At 46.2% G+C, this 15934-nt stretch overlaps 1 protein-coding gene across 1 annotated transcript in view; it reads left to right on the forward strand.

Moving 5' to 3' along the window:
• The first annotated feature begins 12533 nt into the window (after nucleotides 1-12533).
• map3k9 (mitogen-activated protein kinase kinase kinase 9) overlaps nucleotides 12534-15934 on the forward strand; it is a 92638-nt gene continuing 89237 nt past the window's right edge. Inside the window, 1 exon segment of the mRNA XM_033026826.1 lies at nucleotides 12534-12889. Coding sequence (XP_032882717.1) covers nucleotides 12620-12889 — 270 coding nt within the window. The 5' untranslated portion in view covers nucleotides 12534-12619.

Genomic DNA, 15934 nt, shown 5'->3' on the forward strand with positions numbered 1-15934 from the left:
CAATCACTCTTCTGAGACATTCCATGGAAAGAGCTGGCCCACTCTGCCCGCCTGCACAGACATGCATGACTCATCAGATTCCCTTCAGTCCAATGAAATCCTTGAGCTTATCATTTCACAGTTGAACTTTATTGTATTTAAGGAGACAATCTGAAATTTTTGCAAATCCTATGTTGACCACAGAAGCCTTGCTTAGCCTCAGACTTTATCATTGTTCGTATTCCTTCCTCCGTTATCTATTCATTATTATGTTAATTCCACTTAAGGCTCATTAATTTTATAATTTAACTCTGTTATGTCACAGAGTTATGCAGCTTGTAACCAAGCCCTTCAACCCAACTTGCCTACATCAGTGCATATTCCTATTTTTGTCAGGCCAGAGATTAAAATGTGGCCATAAAATCAAATAAAGCTTAGAGCACCAGTGGAGAGTGCGTCATGGAACAAAACAGCAGCAGCTTGCTCCCTTTTTTCTGCATAAATACGTATTCTTACTGCCACAGAAGGCTGTGGAGGCCAAGTTAATGGATATTTTTAAGGCAGAGATAGATAGATTCTTGATTAATACCGGTGTCAGAGGTTAATGGGAGAAGACAGGAGAATAAGGTTCGGAGGGACAGATGGATCAGACATGATTGATTGGTGGAGTAGACGATGGGCCGAAGGGCCTAATTCTGCTCCTATCACTTATGACCTTAAAGAAATACAGAGTGCTTAGGCTTAAACTTATCAAATGTTGTGTTGGACCTCCATTTGTTTCAGCCACCTTTTTGAAGGAAAATACCATGGATATGATTGGGAGAGTGATAAGCTCCTGTGCATACAGGGCTGGACATTGACCTCCTCTGCAAAGAGTCTCTACTGCATTGGCACAGTTGGGATACCACAGTTGGGATACCATTCATTGAGTGGGTTGAAAACATGTAGAAAGGTGAATGTTGGCCCACAATTGGATCCAGGCTGAGGATACAACTTGGACAGCTGAATAAAAATTTATTTTGTCAAATTTTCAACCCTTTAGCCATCTTTACAGAGTGAATATGAAAATCATGGCCAGAATTCTATGGAAGAGGATGAACAATGCTGGACTTCAATCCCACCCTTTCAATGGCTATTTTAGGTTCTGGCAATATAGAATGGATGGATGGATGTTCATTGCGGCATAATAACTTGACTATCCTATACTGAAGGGTGGCTTTGTATGCAACTCATATGCTTAATTAGATCACACACCATCAACATTTAATCCTCATCATACATTTGTGTAGGATCTGAGATCCTGGCTGGACCTTCAATGCTCTCAAACACATTCTATTCCGTACCTATAATAATTAGATTTAAGACATTTCATATTTCACAAGTTACTCAACTTCATTGGCAATTATAAGAATGTACTGCACAAGGGAAATCATAACTGTCCTTCTGGTGTGCCCAAAATAGAACCCCTAAGATAACCTCAGTCAATTTACCTGTCAAATTCATATCTAATTCTGACATGTATTCCCCAAATTACAGGGTACATATTGTCTGATAACATAAAACAGCTGAGAGCAAAGTGGCAGTCGATTTTGTGTCTCCTAAATTGCATTTCTACTGTAATCAGAGAGAGATGCAAGGCGGGCAACCAAATCACTCACATGTTTTAGTTTTAGTTTTCGAGATACAACGCGGAAACAGACCCTTCAGCCCAGAATCCACAGACTAGCGATCCCCACACACTAACAATATGCTACACACACAAGGGACAATTTCCAATTTTACCAGGCCAATTAACCTCCAAACCTGCACGTGTTTGGAGTGTGGGAGGAAACCGGCACTCCCAGAGAAAATCCACGCAGGTCACAGGGAGAATGTCCAAACTCCATACAGACAGCACCCATAGTCAGGATTGAACCTGGTTCTCTGGCGCTGTAAGGCAGCAACTCTACTGCTACGCCATAGAGCCGTCCTCAACATATTTTTTTAAATTGCATTATAATGGAATGCCACGATTTAGACCTGCATTTCTACAGATGCTTTAGTAGTCTGATCTAAATAATTTACAAATTTATTGCTGTAGGGGTTTTGCGTTTCCCTTTACTCCACAAAAGGATTCCCCTAGGTTCTAGACCTCGGAATTATGGTGGGATATGATACAAAGGTTGAATTGACCAGAGTGTGCTGATGAGAGAAAACAGAAACCAAGATGGACTCAAAGCAAGTCTAAAATTTACAGGCTTTATTAAACAATGAGAAATCGAATCTCACCAACACTACACAATACGTGGCTGAACTTATGCTTTAAACTAAGAGTATAGAAGGAAAACTATCGGGCACGTCGTAAAACTTACTTTACACAATTTTACTTGCAAGTACACTCCCCCTTTCCCTTTCTTCTCTCAACTATCCTACTTCGGGAACTTCACCAGGTCACCGGGATACTTACAGCTAGGTCGATCGGTTGGGCTCACGAGCCGTCCAGCAGAGCAGGAAGAACAGGAAGAGAGAGAGAGTTCTGGCTTGACTTCGGCTTTTATACCTGAGCTTCCTTTGAAACCCCCAGGTGGTCCTCTGGATAGAAGGGGTTCTTTTGATGTTGCCCAGTTTCGATCTGGCATGAACAATAGGCTTCCGATGATAAGGGGTTTGCTGATGTCATGATCCCTCAGCCTGATCGTTATCATCCCCGATGGTGATTGTGCTTGTGCTGGCCTGTTTACCACCGTCTGCTGAGGCCTGGTTCCTCCCTTTGTGTATCCAAGAGAATCTCGTTATCTCCGTCTCAGCCTTTCCTGTTCACACCGTTGTGTGATGTCCAAGTCCACAGGCCAGACGGGTTTGATTCTTGATGTGGATTGGGGGGGGGGGGGTTTTCCGTTGCAGCCAGCAAATTTGTCTTTTAAGATATCCATGTGCTTATTCAATTTCTTCCATAATTTTGGAGGATTTGCCCAAATAACTTACATTCACCTCTTATCTTTGGAGGCTGAGATTGTAATCCTTAATTGGTGTGATTATGAGCACAAAACATATTTTAACAGTTCAGAATCGTGGTATCCAGTTAAAGATTCTTCACTGGGCTTGTAGGGGAGGCTTATGAAATACCTCAAGTGAGATCAAATCTTTTGTAATTTAACCTACACTCTATAGATACATAGGTTTAATGAGGAGTGAATACCCCATTACTTGCCATCACAGCCTTCTGTAATGTCTGTGGAGCAACGCATTGCCAAAGACATTACAAGTGTTCCACAACCATGGATGAACCGTTGGATCCAATCCCGGATGGTCCAAGTCTGCAGCATTTGTGTCAAACAGTCTCGAGCAGTGCATGAAATCTACATGTGACCTTTGCAAAGTTATCAAGGATGCCAAGAGAGAATTCTAGACCATGCTAGAATAAGAGTGTTTGAAGAAGAGAGGAGTGTTTAATGTACTGTATGCACTGGCAATGGAACAATGAAATGTTTACGCAGCAGCACAACCGGCCTGTAAACACAATACACAAAGATAATATATAATAAACCAAAAAAATCAATCACTCAAGAATGCTAATACTAATGCAAAAAATGACCTAAACCTACATAGGTGGTCAGTGTTGTGTGGTGTTCAAGAGCTTTATGGTTGTTGGGAAAAGGCTATTCCTGAACCTTGCAGTCATGGTTTTCAGACTCCTATATCTACAAAAACTGGTTCTCACACACATCAATCACATGGTCCCGGGCACGATCGACCCCCTCCAGTTCGCCTACCGCCCCAACCGCTCAGTGGACGACGCAGTGGCCATTGCTCTACACCACATCCTGCAACACCTGGACAGCAGAGGAACATACGTCAGAACGCTGTTCCTGGATTATAGCTCGACCTTTAACACCATTCGCCCGGGCAGGCTGACTGAGAAGCTGACAGACCTCGGCGTCCCGACTCCCACCTGCAACTGGATCTTAGATTTCCTGACTGAAAGACCACAGGTGGTGAGGATGGGAAGGAGGGTGTCTGCAGAGCTCACCGTCAGCACAGGATCACCACAAGGCTGCTGTCTCAGTCCCAAACTTTTCACCCTGTACACACACGACTGTGTCTCCACCCAGGAAAACACCATCATTATTAAGTATGCGGATGATACCACCATCCTGGGCCTCATCAAGGGGGGGGACGAGTCGGGCTACAGGAGTCTGGTGAACGACATTCTTGCCTATGGTGAGGTGAACGACCTAAGCCTCAACACAGACAAGACAAAAGAAATAATAATGGACTTCAGAAAAAATCCACCCCCCCTGCAGCCCCTCATCATCAAGGGGACTGTGGTGGAGAGGGCTGACAGTTACAGATACCTGGGACTACAAATAACATCAGATCTGAACTGGACTTTGAACACTGCAGCCACAGTGAAAAAAGCCCAGCAGAGACTGTACTTCATCAGGCTGCTCAGAAAAGCTGGTCTGCACTGTCGCCCTCTCACCCAGGTCTACAAAGGACTGGTAGAGAGCATCCTCACCACAGGCATCACGGTGTGGTATGGAAACACCACACAGATAGAGAGGAAGGCTCTGCAAAGAGTCATAAAGACTGCAGAGAGGATCATCAGAACTGAACTCCCCTCCATGGACACAATCTACACACAGCGCTGTCAAAAAAAAGCAGGGAGAATCATTAGAGACACACTACATCCAGCTCACTCCCTGCTCAAACACAAAAACTGCACATACAACCTCAGGCACAGACGAGCGGACAGTATCGCCACAAATAGAAGACGCTTTTTTAAGAGCTTCTTCCCTGCAACAGTGAGACTCTTGGCCAAAACACAACAAAATGAACTGATGTCCTGATATAGTGTTTGTGCAAGTTACAATGCTCTATGTGTCTTCTGTGTGTCTTTTTAAATTTTTAAAATTTTTTTAATTTTTAATTTTAATTTTTAACTTAACTTGACTCTCTGAATAGCCGCACAAGAGTTCCTATGTGTGTAAGCACAAATGGCAAATAAAGTTTTTGACCTTTGACCTTTGACCTTCTTCCCAATGGTTGGAGCAAAAAGAGAGCCTGGCCAATGTGGTGTGGATCTTTGATGATGCTGAATAGCTTTTTTTGAGGCAGAACCTTCTGTTAGATCCCTTCAATAGTGGAGAGATGAATACCTGCGATGGACTGGGCAGTGTTTACCACTCTCAGGAAAATTCAGTTGCATTATCAAACATGGACCCCGTTCTCCATGTTTGATAACAAGTTTGGAGGGGATGATTGTGTTGAACTCCAAGCTGTAGTCTATGAACAACAGCCTGACATATATGTTCAAGAAGGAACTGCAGATGCTGGAAAATCGAAGGTACACAAAAATGCTGGGGAAACTCTGCGGGTACAGCAGCGTCTATGGAGCGAAGGAAATAGGTAACGTTTCGGGCCGAAACCCTTCTTCAGACTCAGACTTCAGCCTAGCCGGACATATATGTTCATATTGTCCCGTGTAGAGTGGAGAGCCAGCAAGATTACATCCCCAATTATTCTATCGTGGTGGTGGGCAAATTGTAGAGGGCCCAGGACCTTGCTAAGATTGGAGTTGATACGCTTCATAACCAAATAACTCTCAAAGCACTGCAGCATCATGGACATTCAGTTGTCATTGACGGATCGGAACACTCAGCGACATGGATCTCCCGAGTCGGCCGCTTCTTACCGGAGACCGCTGCTTCACAGTGTTAGAGTCCACAGGCCCCTCGGAGCTCAGACACTGGTGATCCTCAGCAAAAGATCCCACGCTCTGCGATGGTAAGTCCGTGCTACACCCGCGGCTTGAAGCTCCAGGCCGGTCTCCAGGAAAGGGCGCACCACTCCACGTTGTAGGCCGCAAAGGGGGGACAGAGATGCGACACGGAGAAAAATTGCATCTCCGTCGAGGTAAGTGACTGAAATTATTGAATAATGTCATCCAATATCAGATCAATGGTTTCATTATTGTCATGTGTGCCAGGTACATTGAAATACATTTCTTGTATACAGGTCAGCAAAACTATCCCCGTACAAAAGCACAATTGCCCCGGTCAGTACAGTCGGCACTGAACAACCCATTGAGTCCATATGCAAGAGGCATAATTTTGGCGCCATTTTACAGTCCCAGCTGGTGCTGGCCACTAAGCCCATTGCAACCGTTGCCTCCATTTCTGTCGTCCCACAATCCGATGTCCCTCGCCAGCAGCTCGTTAGTCCTTTCACCCTTTTTGTTATTTTTAGTGTGTCTAAATGTATGTTTTAATGTTTCTTAGTATGTCTTATGTGGGTGGTGGTGGGGGGGGAATAGGGGGAAACCATTTATCAGTCACTTACCTGGAAGGAGATGCATCTTTTCTCCTTGTTGCATCTTCCCCCCCACCGGCCTATCAACTGGATTGGCGCGGCCTTTCCTACCGGAGATCGTCCCAGAGCTTCAGCAGCAGGCGCAGCGCGGAATTACCATCGCAGAGCGGGGCGATCCCTTGCTGGGGATCGCCAGGGTTGAAGCTCCGGAGTGTAGAGTCTGCTGACTTTAACACCGTGGAGCTGTGGAACTTCTACCCGCGGGCGCGGTGCTGACTTTAACATCGTGGTGCGGGGCGATCCCTTGCCGAGTTCCGTCCAGCAGGGCCTGTTGTCTCGGAAGCCGCGGTCTCCGGTAAGAAGCAGCCGATTCGTAAACTCCAAGCCGTAGAGTGTGTTCCGATCCATTCCGACACCGGAGTTTCGATCATCCCGGCGAGAGGGCCTGTATATGGGGCCGTCAGTAGCGGCAACTATGGAGGGTTCTAGGCCCCAACAACGGATGAACAAAGAAGAAGATGACTGAACTTTATTGTCTTTCATCTATTGTGTATTGTGTTCTTTTTATTCGTATGGCGGTATGGTAACTCAAATTTCACTATTCCAATTGGTGCATGTGACAATAAATGTGAACTTGAAGTTGAACATTTCTCCAAGATGCAGACAACTAACCATTCATCTTGTCAAAAAGAGTTCAATCAAAAACATTGAGAGAACTGGTTAAACTAAGCAAACATTTTAATTGTGTGGTTAGCTTATGTCATTATTTTTGGATAATATTTTATTTATTTCACAATCACATTCCATTAAGTGAAGTTGCAGATAGACATTATCTAAAGTCAAAATGAATAATGCGTTCTACTTAAATTTACAAATTATTACAGAACCTCTCAAGCAGTTTTCCTAATTAGATAAAAGTATCGTTCAATATGGTGTAAATCTAGTGATTGATTAGCTTTCCACTGGCTGTATGGCTGGAAATATCAGCTTCTATTTCCAAACACATCGCTAATTTTTTTCTTCCAGTAGTTTTGTTCAGATATTTAATAATTTAGAACTTTTTACTGCACATACTGTAATTCTGCCATTAGGAATATGAATATTCTGCCATTAGGAATATTCTGATACAACACAATCATCTCTCCACAAGTACTGACCAAACTGTGGAGGTGTGCTGGGCATGAAGTAACCCAAACTCGTGACCACCTCTATTCTCATTTAGTGATCAAGAAAATAGGACAATTTGTACAACAATTTGCAAATCCTTCACCTCCTCATTGAGAAGGATAAGGGCTGCAGGCAGATAAGAACAATGCAGGCAGATAAGAACTTTCTCTCCAAGTTACCCACTATCAGTCTTTAAAATATGTAGCCATTCTGTTGTCATTGGGTCCAAAATCCTGGCATTCCCAACGCAACAACTTTGTGAGAGTACCTTTGCCAAAAGGACTCCAGATGATCAAGAAGGTGGCTCACCACCATCTTCTCAAAGCCAATTGAGGATGGGTAATAAACACTGTACTTTCCAGCTACACTTTCAATCTGTTAATCAACAAATCAAACTCGGACACTTACAGCAATGCAGTAACTATCTGGAAATAGACTTTCAGTCAACAGAGTTCTTACATATTTTCAAATATCATTTACTTCCATTTCCTTTCAAGTACCATCAATCAAATCATTTGGACATGTTAAGTTCAATAGAAATGCTTTATTTCAAGTACAACGGTGGCGTGAATGGAATTTACAAAATTCCCTCTCTGTAGCTGTACAATCTTGATATGTTTCACATTATCCTGAGACTGCATTTTTAGAATTTCAGAAAAGGTCTCAGAATTGTCTCGCAGTGGCATGAGTCATGGCACAACTATCTACTAAGCCTGTACTGACCTGGCAAAAACAAGCTAAAGCCATCCTGATCTGAATTAGTACACAAGAATTGCGGGACTTGCAGATGGGGATGAAGGCTGCCAAAGGATCCAGCAGGATATAGATTAGGTACAGATATGGGCGGAAAAGCGGCAAGTGAAGTGTAATCCATGCATGTATAAGGTGTTGCAGTTTGGGGAGAGTATACCCTTCATAGCAATATGCTGAACACAGATCTTGCGGTCCAAGTCCAGAGCTCCTTTAAAGTACCATCAAAAGTGGATAGAGTGTATACATACCTTAATCAGTTGCTGCACTGAATATATGATTCAGGATGTCAAGATTTATAAAAAATTTGGTTAGACTGTGGTGCCACCCGGTGGTTAGGCCACTTACTATGTGAACCCTCGGCAGTCGGGGGTAGGATCACGTGACTGGGAAATGGCGGGAAGCAGTTGTCACGAGGTTTAGGAGAGTTCCCTAGTATAAGTATTGAACCCCGGGGCAACCTTCCCCCACTCGCGTGTGTGTTCTCTTTGCTTCAACAATAAATATCTCTTTGATTCACCACGCGTGGCTTGCTTATTCGCCCGCCATGTTGGTGACCCCGACGATCCAAAACGGTAATTTTGGATTTAAAGGATGTTTGCAGCCAACAATCAACCTCAACAGCCCGAGGTCGCTGATAATCCAGCCCAGCAGAATGCGGTCTCTCTAAAGCTGCCCGTGTTCTAGACATCGCAGCCCCAGGTGTGGTTCCAACAAGCCAAGGCCCAGTTTCATGTTCAACGCATCATGGCTGATGACACCAGGCACTATGTGGTCGACGTGTTGGATCAGGAGACGGCCGGTCGCCTGGTCCCTTACCAACGCGCGCCGCCTGATCAGGGCAAATACGAGGGCGTTAAAGCGCTGCTCTTGAGGATCTTTGGGCTCAGCCACCAGGACCACACAGCGTGGCTCATGGACGGTCATCGGCCCTGCCTGCTCTTCGAACACGGCTTCTTGGAGCAGATGCCGGACGACATCCGCCTGCTGCTCTCCGGTGAAGATTTTGCAGACCCCCTGCGGCTCGCGGAGCATGCGGTTGAGCGGTGGCAAGCCAAGCAGCAGGGTGGTGGCTCGATCAATCGTGTATCGGCGGTGCCTTGGAGGGCCCAGAAACCAAGACCTGCGTCCACCGGGAGTTCAGCTGCGCCGCCTGTCTCGAACGACCCCGGTAACTACCACCAGTGCTGGGGTCCCGCAGCCCGTTAGTGCCACCTGCCCTGCTCGTATCTGGGAAATGCCAGGGCCGGCCGCCAGTAGTCGCTGCGGCGGTCGGCCTGAAACATCGCCTCTACGCTTGGGATCGACACTCGGGACGACGGTTCCTGGTTGATACCGGCACGGATGTTGCCGTTTTACGCCCGTCGGGGGTCGACGCTCATTCTGGCAAGCGGGGGCCTTCTCTGACTGCAGTCAACGGCTGCTCCATACAGATGTATGGGGTTCACATGATCCCACTCATCTTTGGCTCCTGCCATTTTACGTGGACCTTTACGGTGGCCGACGTTTCCCAGCCGTTGCTGGGAACAGATTTCCTCCGGGCCCAATCTCTGTTGGCGGATATGCGGGGGGCAATGCCTCGTTCGTCTACCCTTTTGGTTTTGTGCCTCTGGTTCTGGGGGGGGTGGGGGTCCTGTGCCACTACCTGGTGGATAGGCCACTTACTATACAAACCCTCGGCAGTCAGGGGTAGGGTCACGTGACTGGATAATGGCGGGAAGGAGTTGTCATGAGGTTTAGGGGTGTGCCCTAGTATAGGTATTGAGGTCAACCTTCCCCCATTTGCGTGTGTGTTCTCTGTGCTTCAACAATAAAGATCTCTTTGATTCACCATAAGACCACATTTAGAGAATTGTGTACAACCCTGGTCACACATTACAGAAAGGCTTTAGAAAGGGTGCAGAGAAATTTAGCAGGATACTGCCTGCATTAAGAGAGTATTAACTGTAAGGGGATGTTGGACAAACTTGGATTGTTTTCTCTGAAGCATTGGAGGTTGAAATAATGAAAGGCATAGATAGCATAGACTATTTGAAAGTGAGAGGAGGAAAGTTTAAAGATGATGTACGGGGCAATTATTTTTCACAGTGGCAGGTGTCTGGAGTGCACTGCCAATGATGGGAGTGGAAGTAGATATGACAGTGGTGTTTTTAGTTGGTAAGAGTAGACATCAATCAATGTGTAGGAAGGAACAGCAGATGCTGGTTTGAGTCTGAAGAAGGGTCTTGACCTGAAACCTCACCCATTCCTTCTCTCCAGAGATGCTGCCTGTCCTGTTGAATTACTTCAGCTTTTTGATATCTTTGATATCAATCAATGTCAGTGTCAATCAAACTGTCACATGGAAGATTGGTTAAAAGAGAAATGCCTGGCATCGTAACTGTGAATAATGTGAGGAAAGGAAAGGGAAAATTACCCTCTCCTGAAAGTCACTTTCCCTCATGCAACACATATAGAATTTCTGCAGATGTGTCAAGTCCAACACTGAATTACTGAGTTACCCCTCAGATGCTATCAGGGATCATTTTTAAATTAAGGCATTGTTACTGCTGCCACTGACTAACATATATTCAAGGGAATATCACTATGTCTTGCTTACGTTTTCAGTTTTACCTTTTGTCCTCAGTATCAGTGCAGCAGATCAAACCAGGCAAATCCAGCTGTGGTACATAGAACAGAATTTAATATACCAGATGGTGTCTGACTATCATCCTCTCCAACTGCAGCCCTTTGTCTTCCATCTCTTTGAGATAAAAGCTAAAGTGCCATTTGTCTTTTTGATTCACATATTGACCTCTATATATGGATAGTTAAATCCCTTTGTTCTTCCACGGTTTCCAGTGCCCTTCCTATTAGAAAATAATCTGATTCAGCTTTGTTAAATACAGATCTTATATTTCCCCCACATTGAACTCTATCTGTCACATTTCAACCCATTAACTTGATATTTATGTGTCATCTTGGAGTGTCCTATTCTGTCTTCCCCACACAAAAAAAAAATCATTAAAAAAAAAGCAGCTTGTCAATACAGTACATGTTTATCCATTTGCCTGCCTAATTCTGATATATCCATCACTGGTTTCTCTCAATTTCTAGCAGTCATGTCAGTATAAAATCGCTTTCTCATTGTACGTCTAAACTCAAAGATATTTAGTATCAAAATTAAATTTCGACAGGGCAAACGTGACTAATTACTCATCAAAGCATGTGAGCTATGAACCAATCTGTAACAAACGTGTCATGTGGCTTTTTTCATGAACTTTTCGCCTTCTTAGTTTATTTAAAATCTGCAAAATGACACGTTAAATATAGATTGATAATGTAGTCTTCTGCACTGCTTTTGGCCTTGGAGGTTTGTTCACTGAAATGCCATGGATAAAATCATTCCATTTACCACTTTCTCTTCGTACTAAAATAGTTAAATACTCTCAACAGCATTAAACGCACTGTGATATCCAAACCGTGCAGGAATGTAATCCAAGTTGTTCTTTCAGCAAAAAAAGAGAAATTAACTTGTGTCAGCTATTATACTTTTTCTGTCGGGTGCAAGGCGTCTCTGCGCATTATTTACATTCTTTATTTCGAAAACCAGGCATGCAATCTTAATTTTACCTCAATTGACCTCAGATTGCCGGCTTTGTTGGGGCTTCGATCCGCTCCAACCACGGCCCAGGATGACATTCATAGAGCACCTGACCGTCTGAACAATTTTCTAACGGGACGCACATGCCTTTGTTTACGATGTATCCACATATTTATTCATTTGCGTTATTTAATTCCACAAACGGGCGGAAGCACCAAACGCCAGTAAACTCAGATCCCTTGCCAAAAGCACGAACATTGACCAGGCTGCTCATTCTGATTTAACTGCACTGCACTGCACAAGTTGCAAAGCGTATTTTGAAGTCGTCCGGACAGGGTAAATGAAAGGACAGCACATCCGTTCGCTGTAATCATATGACAGATCGAGATGACAGGAAGAATTGCCTGAGCATCGTTTATTTTAGAGCACAGCGAGTGGAACAATGGATAGGGGCGTGGGGGAATTTCGAGCTATTTGTCGAATTCAGTGCAGTTTCCAGTAAACTGCTAGAGCGCCAGGTTAGTCGGGTTACATCGCGAATCGATTGGCAACCTTTGCCGTGCCAAATGCCCGGGACCCGGGACCCGGGACGTCCCGCCAGCTCCTGCCTGATCGACAGCAAAAGGCGGCCTATCTAACTGGGGACCGCTTTGGAGCGGCAGGGGAGGTCACGCCAATCGGCGGGCTGGCTGCAGGGAGGAGTGGGCGGGACAGCGGGATTTTGCCCTCCCCCCCCCCCCCCCCCCCCCCGCCCCAGTCCCAGGTTGAGCCGAACCGCAGGTGGAAGTGGATGCGAGCAGAGGAGCGGCGCTGCCGCCGCCGCTTCTTTTTTGCCCTTCCCTCCTCCCCATGGAGCAACTCAGATCCGTGTTCATCAGGTCACCCTCCTCTGCCGCAGCCCACTGCTCCTCCTCCTGCACAGCGGCGGGGAAAGAAGAGGGCGAGGATGGGGATAGGGCGTCGCAGGAAGCCTGGCAACAGAAGCAGCAGGAGGAGGAGGAAGACGAGCAGCAACAACCCACCGCTAACCTGTACTGGACGGCCGTCTTCGAATATGAGGCGAGCGCCGAGGACGAGCTCAGCCTGCGCAAGGGCGACGTGGTGGAGGTGCTCTCCAAGGTAGGTTGGCTTGGCGCACCCCGTTATCCAATGCGCCTCGGTGGTCGGAGCAAACACAAGGGTCCCTAATCGGTGTGGCAGTTTCCGCATCTAGCGTGGAAAGCGGAAAGAACATACCCGGCCACATCGAAAGTGTTCCAGCGATTGAAATCGATATATAGATAAGAGTTATTTGACCATTTCCATTTGAGGGGGGTCGGAGCACTTGCATAAAGATGCGCTCTCCTCTCCCTGCATTTGCATCCGTTTATCTCGAGCTTTGATCCAATTTATTTTACTTGTTCCATTTGTTCCAGAGAGTCCGCACTGATTTGCCAAGATTTTGTCAGGCATTATGAACCGGAAAGCATTTCGTATTTCCAAGGACAGGTAGTGGTAGGAAGATACTGATAAAGTTGAAGCTCGGGGGAATAATTTATTGATCTGGTAAATAATTGACTGACTGACTGATAGGAGACGCAGGTTAGGCATGTGCTGTCATTGTCACAATGTGTTCACAAAAGGATCTCGATATGTCCATTCCACATATTCAAAACAGGTCATAGACAGAAAATGCTGGTGTAACAGCGGGACAGGCAGCATCTCTGGATAGAAGGAATGGGTGACGTTTCGGGTGGAGACCCTTCTTCAGACTGAGAGTCAGGGGAGTGGGAGACACAGAGATATGGAAGGGTAAGGAGTGAAAACGATAGATCAAAGGGGGCAATCAAGGAAAATGTAGAATCGATCATTGGTCGCTAGGGGAAGGTGACAACGAGGATTACAAAGATAAAATTTAATCAGGAGGACAGCCAGACTGGTTGGAGAACTAGGATGGGGGAGGGATGGAGAGAGAGGGAAAGCAAGGGTTACTTGAAGTTAGAAAAGTCAACATTCATGCTTCTGTGTTGTAAGCTGCCGAAGCGAAATATGATGTGCTGTTCCTCCAATTTGCGTTGGGCCTCACTCTGACAGCGGAGGAGGCCCAGGACAGAAAGTGTGGGTTACTGATTCTGGTGATCCTGCACTCAACCTGCCCCCAGAAGCCAGTTGCTACTTCCTGATCGTGATCCTTCTGTATGGTTGTGCAGGCACAAGGCAGGTGGGGATGCATGTCACCATTCAACAACACTCTTCTGGTAGAGACTAATTGTGGCTCAAAGTGTTCAATTAGCTTGTAGAGCACTAAAGCTATTCCCTGAGGAAAATGGCAACTGATAACCACAAACTTGACATATACAACTTTGATCAGAGAACAAATATCCAGATTTTTATGACACAAAAATCGGCAGTGTCAAAAGAATATTGATGGAACGATTAGGTTACAATGTTAATTGACTTTAATGAATGGATAGAACTCTTGTAAATTATTTTTTACTTTAGAGGTGATGCATTAGTTAAAGTCCAAAGACAGATAGCTGGTAGTGATTCTCTTAAATCACTAGAATTTTTCATGGGATGGTACAGAAAATAATGGAATACTGGTAGAGATTTGGAATAAGAGGGTTAGAACCTATGTAAAGCTATCGACTGTTCTGTGTAGGAAGGAACTGCAGATTCTGGTTTAAATCGAAGATAGACCCAAAAAGCTGGAGTAACTCAGCGGGACAGGCAGCATCTCTGGAGAGAAGGAATCCCAATCAGATAAACCCGAAACATCACCCATTCCTTCTCTCCAGAGATGCTGCCTGTCCCGCTGAGTTATATCGACAGTTCTGATCAGACCACAGCGGGAATACTGCAGAACTTTCTGGAAGCTATATCTTGGGAAAGGCACATTGGGCTTGGAGGGAGTGGAGCATTATTTAACGACCCATGTCTGGATTTCAAGAAATGCGCGTTGAGATTTGTGAATTAGCATTGTTGTTTAGCAGGGGGGGAGGTGAAAACTGGGAGGAAGTGGAGAGCCGGCGAAGCTGTGCTGCAAGCAGAGTCCCGGATACGCCACAGAGTCCTGGTGGGAGCAGTGACTCGGGGAAGAGCAGGCCTGGGAATCTTCCCATCTCCCCAGTTTGACAAGGCCAAGGGGAAGGAGAGGCGCAGGCTGTTCCAGGAGGAAGTGAGGGCAGTGGTGGAGGAGGAGAGGTGTACCAGAGCAGTTGGATTGAGGCAGCAGGGAGCCTGGACAAGGTGGGAGCAGGCCATGGACCGAAAAGTCACATGGACTGAGCTCTGGCAGGCTGAACCACAGCGCATCAAGTTCCTGGTCCAGGCAGTGTATGATGTTCTGCCCAGCCCATCGAACCTCTTCATCTGGGGCAAAGCGGAATCTCCAGATTGCCCGCAATGCTCAGGCAAGGGGACGTTGGAGCACATCCTGAGCTGTTGCCCAAAGTCTCTTGGGCAGGGCCGGTACACATGGCGTCATGACCAGGTTCTCAAACCCATTGCAGAAGCCATCAGCATGGGAATCAGCAGCTGCAGACGAGAACGCCCCACCACCCAGATGATCACCTTCGTGAAGGCCGGAGTGCAGCTGCCAAGAACCACAGCAGCCAGGAATCCATCAGGAATCCTGGCGACTGCGCAGGACTGGCAGCTTTCCGTAGACCTGGTGAAACAGCTGAAGTTCCCACAGCACATTGCCACGACCACCCTGAGGCCAGATAACCTCCTGGTCTCAGAGGCGACCAAAAACATCGTCTTGTTGGAACTGACAGTGCCGTGGGAGGACCGTCTGGAGGAGGCCCACAAGAGGAAGATGGCCAAATATGAAAAGCTGGTCATAGACTGCTGCAAGCAGGGCTGGAAGGCAAGGTGTATGCCCATCGAGGTTGGCTGCAGAGGTTTTGCAGGGCAATCGCTCTACAAAGCCTTGAGTGCACTGGGCATCAACGGAGTGGCGAGGAGAAGGGCCATCAAGAACACCACAGAGGCAGCGGAGAAGGCCTCGAGATGGCTCTGGATCAGGAGAGGAGGTCCATGGGGAGGAGCGAATGCCACCTGAACACAAGTCGTGGTCTGATCAACCACAGCTGGGTCGCCTGGGTGAGGGTGTCTGATGTTGAGACCCAAAACACCCAATGACCCCAGGTTACATCACTGATGATGTGTTCAGGAGCATCT

Source organism: Amblyraja radiata, chromosome 9, assembly GCF_010909765.2.
Source record: "Amblyraja radiata isolate CabotCenter1 chromosome 9, sAmbRad1.1.pri, whole genome shotgun sequence".
In the NCBI taxonomy this organism is placed as follows: Eukaryota; Metazoa; Chordata; class Chondrichthyes; order Rajiformes; family Rajidae; genus Amblyraja; species Amblyraja radiata.